The sequence below is a fragment of the Lottia gigantea genome, assembly GCF_000327385.1.
Source record: "Lottia gigantea unplaced genomic scaffold LOTGIsca_24, whole genome shotgun sequence".
In the NCBI taxonomy this organism is placed as follows: domain Eukaryota; kingdom Metazoa; phylum Mollusca; class Gastropoda; family Lottiidae; genus Lottia; species Lottia gigantea.
Window position 1 is genome coordinate 1,725,680 of NW_008708707.1, and position 12,673 is coordinate 1,738,352.

The 12,673-nt window shown below is 37.2% G+C and overlaps 2 protein-coding genes across 2 annotated transcripts; both read left to right on the plus strand.

The window, feature by feature from the left end:
- Positions 1 to 971: 971 nt before the first annotated feature.
- LOTGIDRAFT_188423 (hypothetical protein) lies at positions 972 to 2,066 on the plus strand (the record flags this gene model as incomplete). Its single annotated transcript, XM_009055329.1, has 2 exons — positions 972 to 1,671; positions 1,771 to 2,066. Coding segments are annotated over 2 exons (996 nt in total), but the record flags the coding sequence as incomplete, so codon positions are not given.
- A 7,259-nt stretch (positions 2,067 to 9,325) lies between these two features.
- Positions 9,326 to 10,141, plus strand: LOTGIDRAFT_116555 (hypothetical protein; the record flags this gene model as incomplete). Its single annotated transcript, XM_009055330.1, has 1 exon — positions 9,326 to 10,141. One exon carries the CDS (start codon positions 9,326 to 9,328, stop codon positions 10,139 to 10,141), a length of 816 nt encoding a protein of 271 aa, XP_009053578.1.
- Positions 10,142 to 12,673: the final 2,532 nt, after the last annotated feature.

Sequence of the window (12,673 nt, forward strand, 5' to 3'; positions counted from 1 at the left end):
CAACCGGGCTCCGCCACTGGATTTATCTTTGAATTTTGCAATCCGGCTTACAATTTGATCATGAGATTGACACTTCTAAGTAGCTCTGTCAACGCAAAATTTGCCTTATTTCACACTGCATACCGTCCTCTTTAACTCAATCCAAAGCAGATACACATGCTCTAAAACTCATTCCCTTCTTACTCTTGTAACTTTTACGATCTACGCTGGTGATTTATGTTAATTCTGGTAGACGAATATGTAATGAAATGAAAGTCGACGAGACTCTATACAATTTGATTATGAAATTGACACCTCTGAGATGAATGGAGTCTAATGTGTGAAACAGCCCCGTCTTATCATTACAATATAGACTACTCTACAGACTGGTTATCATAATCGTTATAGACGGCATAGTAATTCGCTTATTATTGCTTACTTTCTTATAATACTATTTGATTTGCACGATACTTTATGTTGTATTCGGAACGTAGGCCGAGTTTGAACTGAAAAGTGTGGATAAACTGGATACACTGCGAACAGTCTTGTAAGAGTTTCAGTTGGAAGGAGGATGAATCTGATTGTATACTGACGCTTTGCCTTGCAGACGATGAAATAATCGTCGACAAATACCATACTACTTACTAGTTTGATATTATAAATCCTGTCGGCAACGCGATAATCTTGTCGTGGAAGCGCGGGTGCACGAGAGATTTAACTCAAGATTACAGTCGGTGAAATAAATCGGCGACCAAGACTATTCGTGTGCTCGGATCCTAATGTGCAATCCAATAATGTGCTAATTCATGTTAAGGTGTTAGACAAAGTCCGTTGTGAAGAAGCCAATTCCTTGGTCCGATCAAAATTTTGAATAACAGTGGAACTTTGTATATTTTCAGGTAAAGGTTGATTCTGTTGATGGTGAAAGTTCAGCTGTGAAAAGATCTTTTGATGCCATATCAGGTCATGGAAATGATTTTGGAGCGTTCCAAAAGCGACCGTTTGACACAATTTCAAATGGAAAGTTGTCAGGATTTGCAAAGAGGCCATTTGACACTATCTCCAATGGAAAATTATCTGGATTCGCTAAAAGGCCATTTGACACTATCTCCAATGGAAAATTATCTGGATTCGCTAAAAGGCCGTTTGACGCAATTTCTAATGGAAAATTATCTGGATTCGCTAAAAGGCCATTTGACACTATCTCCAATGGAAAATTATCCGGATTTGCTAAAAGGCCGTTTGACACTATCTCCAATGGAAAATTATCTGGATTTGCTAAAAGGCCATTTGACACAATTTCTAATGGAAAATTATCTGGATTCGCTAAAAGGCCTTTTGACGCAATTTCTAATGGAAAATTATCTGGATTTGCTAAAAGGCCGTTTGACACTATCTCCAATGGAAAATTATCTGCATTTGCTAAAAGGCCGTTTGACACAATTTCAAATGGACGATTATCTGCATTTGCTAAAAGACCGTTTGACACAATTTCAAATGGACGATTATCTGCATTTGCTAAAAGACCCTTTGACACAATTTCAAATGGACGATTATCTGCATTTGCAAAGAGGCCATTTGACACAATTTCAAATGGACGATTATCTGCATTTGCAAAGAGGCCATTTGACACAATTTCTAATGGACGATTATCTGCATTTGCAAAGAGGAATTTCGATGCAATCGATGGAGGTCGAATGGGATTCAGAGGCAAGCGGGCGTTCGACAAAATTGGAAGTAGCTTCTCAACATTCAGCAAGAGAGATGTCGGAGACGAAGAAGATTATTTAGAGAAGAGACCCTTTGACGCAATATCCAATGGGGGTTTAAGTGCATTTGCCAAACGACCATTCGACGCAATATCAAACGGAAAATTAAGTGGATTTGCCAAACGACCATTCGACGCAATATCAAACGGGGGTTTAAGTGCATTTGCCAAACGACCATTCGACGCAATATCAAACGGAAAATTAAGTGGATTTGCCAAACGACCATTCGACGCAATATCAAACGGAAAATTAAGTGCATTTGCCAAACGACCATTTGACGCTATATCTAACGGAAAATTAAGTGCATTTGCCAAACGACCATTTGACGCTATATCAAACGGAAAATTAAGTGCATTTGCCAAACGACCATTTGACGCTATATCTAACGGAAAATTAAGTGCATTTGCCAAACGATCTATCGAGGACATGACTGATTTCAACACAGAGGAAAATTTAAATGAAGAATAGACTTGAGAGAAAAACAAAACGAAATGAACAAAAATCGAGAAAACATTCAGATCCATTTAAAACTACATTTCTAGTTTTACATATAAAAACTGTTAATTTGAACAAAATACTAAAAACAGCTTTCCTGTAGCAAAATGCTCTGTTTTGAGCTTCGACTTTGGACAAAGTTATGATAGGACAGGTGGACAGTGAAGTTTAAGAGCTAACTAATGATATAAAAAGGTGGATACCCCTGTTAGCTTTGGGGTCGTAAATAGGTCCAGAACGCGTGCATTTAGTTTTTGAATTTATTTTATTTTTCTAAAATATATTTGGAAATCGTTACCCCGGTACATTATTTGTATTTAGCTTATCGTAATCTGAAAGATATCGTCATAGTGGTGTCTTCGATTTACCAACCTGTGTAAAAAGCCATTTACTATATCGAATATGTCATTTAAATCAACTGGCTTTAGTTGTAATTGCATTATCTGGTCAAGGACGAAATGTTTCCCCTATGAACAATGCTAAGGCCTGTTGATTTCCTATAAACTAAGGGGAAAAAACGTATAATTTTCGAATTTTCGATCCATAAACGACAATGTTACTGCTATAGAGGAGTGTATTAGAAGAATAACACTTTGTTTGGATGCAGAGCTCAGGTCGACTGGTGATTCAAAACACTACACCATCGTAGCCTAAGTCAGCCAAGAGCTCGTCTAGTAAAATTAGACTGAATACTACGGCCACCTGGTGGCCAGGCCAGATATTAGAACATGAGCAACTGCCAATCCAAAGACAACGTGTGCAAAGAAATCAGATCGACTTAATCCAGCGATTGCGCAGACTTCCGCAGATGCCACGAGCTGTTCTCAGGATCTGTCAGTCGCATGGTCGACCTGAGCTCTTCCTTGTGACAGCAGTGGCGACGCCAGTGGGGGCACAGAGGGGGGAGGAGGGGGGTCATTTTTCCAATTGAAAAGTGGTTTGCACCCCCAATTGTTCCCCTCACTTCTAAATGTCTACCCTTTTTCTCCAAAATATGTGTCAGCATGCACAAAATCAATTCATTTTTTCTAAAATGTTTTGGAGAGAAACCTCTAAGACGCTCTATGAAAGACTTACGACTATGACACCACCACAGGGAAGGCAAAATTTGAATTCAGCCTCAGCAGTTGTCCCCCATTGAATCAGTCAGCCCCCTATTTGTACCCCTAGTCTCGGAGGGCTGGTGCCGCCACTGTGTGACGGGTTTGCAATGTCTATATCGCACAATGACCAATTATGCTAAATCTGTGGCAATAATACGGCAATTACCCTGTATACTTTACTTAGTTTAAAAATGCCCAATTTTTTTTCGGTTTTATGCTATAATCACTTGCAATGCAAAATGAGTTATTTTTCGACGCTACAGCAAGGTTCCCTCAGACGTATTACAAACTCAATTTGCTCCAGGGGCGTTTGCAGCTCCGCAAAAATGATATCCCAAGCCAGTTTGTCTGAATCGTTCTTATACAAAAGATTAAGTCCGTCGGAACTGCTACGGCAAAATCAGATAAATATATAGAATATTAATTGTTAAATTCCTGTTTTTGTTTAATTTACTTATTTAATATATATATTGAATAAAGAAAGAATGAGACCAAGTGATGTTGTCTATTGGATATTGGGGATTGGAGAATCAGGCCCTGACACCAACCCACCCTTCTGAAAAAATTACCCACCCCCTCCGAAAATATGATCCCCAGCCCCCCCCCCCCCCCCAAACCTGAAAAAGTATCTGACAACCGACCAATTTCATTACTGCAACCAATTGTCCCTCCGGTTATATTACTTGCTCCTCTGAACAATCAAGTTTTGCAACTGGTCTGGGGGGAATTCTAATACTCCCAGATGTACAGGCCTGAGGCAACACATCTTCAAAATAATACTATTTATAATACCTTGACATCAATTAGCATTTTCGTGTATCATAGACTTTCAGAGAACAAGAACAGGTGCGTTTTATACTCGCAAATATACAGTATACAATACTCAAACACCATTCAACCAAGTCAGCTTCACAATATCAAGGAATTACGAACTCCGTCTGATACCTTGAGGTCATGAAGCACTTTTGTTGTTTTGAAGTCGTGTTAAAAGGTTGAAAATCAAAATCATCTTCATAATGTCAAGTAGACCGAAACATTTATCTCTATTCCAGCCTCTGATATAACTATTTCGATAGACTGACGCCAGCTATCAGAGGCTGGAATATAGGCAGATCGGACTAAATGTCAAGTATTAGCAACATTTCTTGTACCACGGAATACATCGATTTGATTGGATTGTTTTCCAGCGAATAAACCAATCAGAACCCTCGTAAGAAAGGCTGTAAACATTATGGCTTTGTGTTCACAGACTTTTTGTACAGGACTGTGTGATTGACTATATTCGCTTTCGCTTCATATACAAACTTATGCGATACAAGAAAGGGCCCAGATGTCAAGGTATGAGAAGGAGCTTGTCATAGCTTGACAATGTGAAGATGAGAAATCCTGGATTACTGGTATATTGGATTAATCTTGATCCTGCCAAAAGTTGCTTTAACAAATCCATATATATATTGTTAAAGATGGGTTCCCTTATTTTTATTTATGAAAATGAAAATTCTACTACTTAAATGAATAGAAAGTAGAGGTGTTCTAATGACTTCGAAAAATACCAGTTTGTCTCACATATCCATAATTAATTCATAATTAGCTAAATTAAAAGAGAATTACCAGCAGAATTCCAATGAGTGACCGATCAAGAAAGGTCAAAAAGTCTTTTTTTTTTTGTTTACCCAGACTGTACATACATGGCCATTTATGATTGGTTAAAACTCTTAATTATATGCAATAAGAACATAATGATATGATTAAGAATACATGATAATTCATCAGAATCACCAATTAATCAAATAGTTTGCTTAATTTAACACTAAAAAATAAAGAAACCCATCTCTAACAAATCCATATATATATATGGTCTAAAAACACAAGTGGAGATTATCAAGAAAAGTATGTTGAAATACTGGCTTGTATTTCAACAATTACAATTGCGTTATTCAAATTTGAAACCGCAGACAAATTATCACCACGAGCAGTTTCTTTAACAAATTATAAAATAACTTTCCACCTTTCCTAATAGACATTTTCTTTTTTTTCTAATGTACTTTACTACCAGCCGTAAAGAAACCACAACAAATTGGTCTGGAAAACTGTGACTAAAGCAGTTAAAATTTTAACCCATTCAACCTAATTTACAGTAGGCTATATGTGATTATAGATATGGGGGAGGGTGGAGTGACATTGATCCGATTGAAAAAAAGGTCATGGCAACACGTCTACAATCGTCATCTAAACTTCCTCGTAGTTTTAATAAACAAAACAAAATGTTTGCAGAAGCTCGTTGATTGGCCAGTTTGCAAATTACGTTACATCAGTCTCTAATACCCTGGTTCCCAACCTAGGGCGTTTTCACCCTTGGGTTGTGGGACTAGGGTTTTAGAGGTGTGACCAACTGGTTTAGGAGAAGAATTTATTTTGAATTGAGAGAGCACCTCACATTAACACATGCTGGAAATGTGGATGTAACAAGTCGTTGGGGTGTGAAAGGTCCAGGTGATTGCTCCAGGGGTGTGAAGTCTGAGAAAGGTTGGAGACCACTGGTTTAATACGAGGTGTACCTTCTAAAGTCGGTAAATATGTAAAAATTTAGAACATGTAGGAGAAACGATGTGTGGTTATCAATGTCCAAATACAGCTTCATATTTTTATCAAAACAAATTCATACGAAGACTTCCAGTAGGTCTAGCCTATCTGTTTTGATGGTGAACATGAAAATTGAAAGGTTTTCACCTACCTACCAAATGTAAACAACTCACTGAAATACTCACCATTATCAATTTGCACGTGCAGGAAAGGCGAATGCAGCCATCTTGTGTATTTTGTGCGTTCGTTGCGCTGTGCTGTACCACTGTTTAGAGTGTCATCACGTGGTTCCAAATGATACTATTGAGACTTTTTACACTATCAATTCCAAGTGGTACCTGGTTCAAACAGAGGAATCGAAAATAGGATATTTAGAATGCAAATTATTAAATATTAAAGCTACTTTATCTTTAGTGTCCTTCGACTTAACATAGATCAAGAGTTACTTCCCTTCCAATGAAATAATAATTTTAGTTTATTACATTCAAAGGGAGATAACTCTTGATATTTTTATTTATGTACATGTTACATTTCTATTTTCAAGTTATCCGATCTGTGGGGTCTCTATGGAGGAAAGGGCTGTTGGGGGTGGGGTGAGGGGTCCGGTTGGCGCCATGGCCTGTGAAATAATACTGGCCGACTGTGCCCCTCGCCTTACTCCCAGGGAAAATTGCTTTGGAGCCCTCTTGACGATTGTCCCTACTAGGCCTCTAGAAAAAAATGTCGAGTACTTCGATTGGAAGAATTGTTTAGAAAAGGAAGACTAACGCAGTTTTCCAGACCAAATTTCCCTCATTGTACACATTGTACGTCGCCGAGCCTTGTGTCAATTATTAAGCAAATTTTGGATTATTTTACGTACAATACGCATACCGCAAAAACAGCCGAGCACTAAATTTATCTCAAATATCTATCTAAATATCACTCAACCGACCAAAGGAATTTATTTTTCACAATTAATATCAGTATATCTTGTTTATGTATATTGTTAGCATATACATGTATATTGAAACATGCAGTGGCGTATATATAGCGCGGGTATGAGGGCGGGGCGGGTATGAGAGGGGGCGGGGCGGGTATGAGAGATGGCGGGGAGGGTGTGCTCCTAGGGTCCCTCTGCCTGCAAAACTCCCTTCGTGAGAAGCCAGAGATTACAGCAATTTTGAAACAGTGAATAGAATATTTTTTGAATTTTTTCTGGGCCTAAGGGGAAGGGGGGGGGGGGGGGGTTATACCACGGAATGATGGGGGAGGGGTCACGGCCCTAAAATGCACTGCCCATATGGAAACGTGATCACTTTTAACAAATCTGTCTTCTAAGCTATCAGAAAATCCAAGGTGCTGGCGATAATTCAAGATGGCCGCCAAATGGAATTCAGATAACCGTTTCTCACAATTTGATGATCTACTTTGAGTGTTCAATGAGGGACATTTTGTTAGTACAGTGCTCTTAGATCTATGAAGATCCTTTCTTCCTCGTCCTTTCTATTTAAAAATAGCAATAAAACTACTAGTTTGAGATATTTTTCAGTGAATGAGCCGATTTCCATACATTTCTAGTACTTCTGAAAACTATATATAAATATTCAAGACCAAAATTAACTCCCCATAATGACGCACGTTTCCCTTTAAACTCTCATTTTTATGTTATATGAAAAGTGTACAACCAAGTTATCATTAACTACGGGTTCGTTGACAAAACCTGTCGCAAAATAACATCAGGTGTTCTGGAAGGTGTTGGTGATCATTAGAATGAACTGACCGCTTGAGGAACCCGCTACAGTGAGAGTGGAGCTCATATACCTACGGTGCTGACAAAATCAAAGCATATGTGTTGAATTAATCAAAAATAAAACAGCTTCTATTAGAAAGGACTTTAGCGTTTTTGAATAATTTAGTTTTTAGACAGTGATTCTGTCGTATAGTATAGACACTAGGTTAGTCCACTGATGAATATAATACTCTTAATTAATGGCCAGGTTTAAGAATTTAAATTTTATGTTTTAACTAAGAGATAGAGATCCTTTAAAGAAAATACGGATCAATGGTTGAATGTTATTGCATGTATACCTACCTGTTTAATACATAATATTCACTATGAACTATAAATACATTATGATAAAAGTATTTGTATTCTCTGTTTTAAGTCAACTTTAGGGCGTTGTACCGTATTTCATAAACGTTTAATGGAAATCATACGATCTATCGCTTAAAGTACAACTGTGCAATTATTTGACCTAAAGGCCATGGTTCACCATCTTGGTGTTTGATTTGGGCCTTGAATATATGTTAATAGCCTCCGAAAGTACTAGAAATGTACAAAAATTGTCGAATTCCCTCAAACTATAGCCTAGGCATTTCCCCTTTTTTCACTCTGCCTGAACAATAAGTTATCCGAAAATTGTTCGTATAGTTGATATTTCTACAGTGTACGGATTTTTTTGGATTATCCAGTCCTTATCTGTTCTACATTATGATGACTTTTATAAAAGACGAGTCGTCAACATAATCTTTTGTAAAATAAAGGACAGCCTACACCATAGTTAAGAAAACTAAAAATGTCGTGCGATTAACCTCCGAAAATGATGAATCATGGCCTTCCAGCTGTCTCTCGTGGGCTGCGACTATGACTATTCAGAAATCAGATGAAATCGGTTGATTTTACAATGTCCACGGTGTGAGAGAATCCTTTTGGTGGCGAAATTACTTGCGTTGCAAACCACATGGCGTTGTCTTCATTAGCCCAATCAGGTTTAAAGGAGAAGAAGGTAAATTTCATTCCGTTAATCATAATTTTTTTTTTTTGAGGGAGGAAGGGGGTGTATTTATGACGTCGTGATTCTTTGTTGCTACTCGACAGTATCGTCATTCCCGTTGCCAATGCTCGAACGTTGTGTGGTAACTATGCATATCTATCGACCGATGTACATGGATTATTAAAAGGCAAGTGACACCTTTATGTTTACTTTAACGTGATCGCACACCCGAGTGGGTACACAGACTGAACAATTCTACCCTTTTGTGGCAGTGGAGAACATCAAACTACGAGCTCGTATAATTATAGCAACATGACGAACTATCACAACGTCACGTGAATCACTTAAGTGTATAATATAAAAGTTGTTTAATTGAAGTTAAACATATAGGGGCCTACTGGTATTTTGTGATTGGCCCTAAATCAATTATATGTAGAACATTCAATAAGCTTGCAGAGGAAGGCGAGGAAATATGGACACCGAACGACAAGCACAGGACGGACGTTTAGTGGATGCAGACCGATTGATTCCGGAGGATTCTAATTTTGTTGTTAAAGACAGACTCACTGCATCTGAAAACATTAGCTGTGTGGAACAGAATGGACATATTGAAAATATTGCTCCAGTGCCAAAGATTGAAATGGAAAAACAAATCAGGATTATTTTGTGGTGCACTCCGCGATCGGCTTCAACGGCCTTCGTTCGCGCGATGGAAAGTGTTCCAGATATTGAACTGTTCGTGGAACCGTATATAGTGGCTAATCATTTCGGACCAGAAAGACGCATGGACGGATTAGGATTAGGACAGTCTGCGGAACGGGAATATACGTTCAGTGGCGTACGTAAAAAATTAGAGGCCGGATTTACGGACAAAAAGGTAGTTTTTGTGAAAGATATGGGATATGCTGTTGATGGCAAATACAAATATATACCAAAAGGTTACAAGCATTGCATATTGATAAGGAATCCTTTAAAATCACTAACATCATATTATAAGCAAGTTTCAAAACAAAAACCCTTAGTTTCCAAAGGTCCGCTTTTTGGATTGGCTTTACCGTCGGGAGTGTGGTACAAGGAGCTATGTGATTTAGCGGATCATTTAGAAAAAACAACTGGTGAAAGACCAATGGTCATTGACGCCGAGGATCTCATCAGCCATCCGGAATCCATCATGCGGATCTTCTGTGACCGGTATGGACTAACTTTTACACCTTCAATGTTAACCTGGAATGGGGAACGACGTGCGGAATGGAACATGGCCAAATGTTTGTGGAAAATGCACGAGAAGCAAGACTGGCATAAAAATACTTTTGAATCCACGGGATTCGGCCATACTGTCGGTCGTTCATCAAGTAACGCCAACGGAAAAAAGATTCCTAATTGTGTGTCGCGTTATGCCAAAGAATCCCAAAAACATTACCAACAGTTGTATGATGAACGCGTTGTTCCTGTATGATGAAGTATGAATAAGTATGATCAAATGTATGCATATTGTGTGATAGAAATTTTCTATATAAAAACATTATTTATTTTTTGTTTTATTTTGTTAATTTTACTTGTCGTTTATTTTATGTCTCATTTGTGTTATACCCATCAGTTATGTTTGATTCGAATTAGGCGGGACTGGAACGCAAAGGAGACGTAATCGTTCACTTGAAGAACAGTCTTTAATTGTTCTATAGACAGCGTCCAACAAAATTCAAACGTCTTGGAAAGGCTAGTGCTGCGAAAGTTGTCTCATTGCCCACTGCATGACGTTGACCGTCTTCATGAGCAATAGTGTTAGAAGTCAAGACTCAAGGTAGTAGGACATCTTAGTGCTAAGGTAGTTTCGATAATACGCGGTCAGACTCAGAAAATAGAACGTAGAACCCTATTTAATTCGCCCTCCCCCCTATTGACTGCGTAGTTCTCTACAAAATTTTTCAGGAAACAAATCGAATGTCAAACTGCTTTGATTTAAAGGTGTCATCCCAGATAGATTTCATGTTGATAATATTCAAATTTCAATGTATACAAAGATCATGAATATTCAACATAAAGTATGAAAATACGAAAATATTTAACTATACGAATCTTTGCACTACCTCGACATTTGGATCAATCGTACCTTAGTTTCAGAAACGTACAATAACCAGTGCAGACAGAAAAAGATATTGGATTTCTAGATTTCTAGTTTGAGTTTTAGTAATTCTGAAGAATATATTCATATATTCGAGACCCAAATCAACCCCCGATTGGCACCCTTTAGAATTGACTCAGTGATATGTCTATATTTATAACTGTCATAAAGATAGAGAGACGATATATAAGTGCTATAAAACATTTCGTATAAAGTTGAAGTCGCCCATCGGCCGTTTTATTATTTAAAAAAAAAATCAAAACTCGAGCTTCGAGAGACAAGAATATTCTGTCTGACTGTAAAAATAAAAAAAAAATTATTAGCTTTAATTTTTAATATAGCCACTTCAGATAGGGTCTAACGACAGTCCTCTTGAACGTTCGTCGAATTAACCTTTTGTCTGCTTGAACTAATCAAATTTTTATCCAGCGGTAGTATTTTGTGACACGGTGTTTGTTAGGTTAGCTCAAAAGGTTAATTTGACGAACGTTCAAGTGGGCTATCGTTAGACCCTAACGGAAGTGACTATATTAAAAATAAAAGCTAATAAAAAACAGAAAGAAAGTTTTGGGAATTTTGAGTGACGATAATTTTTGCTTTATTGCTCAATTCTGTATGTAGATAATATTGTTTAGGTACCAAATTGCCAATATTTAATTTTATAACTTATTCAAAATACAGTATAGTTCCACGATCATAAAAAATTATGCAACACAAATGTTCTAGTTCATTAAATTTGTTAACCAATCAAACACTCTGCTCAATGTCAAATATCCTATTAAATGAATTGTAAAAATAAATATTTTTTAATAGTATTTTTGATTGATTAGTGAACACGTTTTAAAGAAGAGTGTTGCCGGATCGTGGATGGTAAGGGATTCAGTCAAAGATAAAACCAAAAACAAACACATATTTTAACAGATTATTCGTTTTGTATCTTTGGTGGTGCTTTGTTTAATTTGAAATCCATGATTAATACACCTGTTTTTCAATTAGTATCATTACCAACCTCAGGCCTTCTTTGATCTTCAAACTGCTAGGCGCCATTTTCGTTACCAGTTCTTCTACAGAGACCTGATGCGGTTTGTTGGTAATGCTAAAGTTTACTTAAGATAATGTTAGTGACCCTGCAAACTGATTGGTCAACCAATAAAATTGATTTTAAATTAAGTTTTATTATCCAATCAAATTACAATAATTCTCCGAAAATTTTAACTTTATGAAGTTTTCCAAAATAAGGCGGCAGTTCAGGTCCAACTGGCAACTATAACGACCTCTCTGATCGACGAGCTATTCGTGCGAACAGGTAACTAAATTCGATAATTGTTATCAAACTAGGTCCTAATATAGCACAAGCTCACATTTAATCTCCTGTAGGTTACCAATTCCTGGAACGTTGAAAATTGACTCCTAGAAAATTGAATAAGACGTATGCATGACTTTTATCGCGTTTATTTGATAATATTTTGACCATGAAATAATACGGTAACCATGTTATCAGCAAGGAAAGTCTTTTGTTCTAAAAAAATGATATCCTGTATTGCTATCATTCACGTGCAAACCTTATCGTATAGAATAGTCAAAAATAAGGACGGATCGCAAAATTGCACTTTCGAACATTATTTTAGTGTAAGATAAGTCTCTGTTTATCCCATTACAGAAACAGAATTATGTTCAAAGCAATCGTATCCTTTTCCAATTAGATTTATCCCATTTCAACTCCTATTAGATTTATCCCATTCCAACTCCAAATAGATTTATCCCATTCCAACTCCTATTAGATTCATCTCATTCCAACTCCAATTAGATTTATCCCATTTCAACTCCTATTAGATTTATCCCATTCCAACTCCAATTAGATTTACC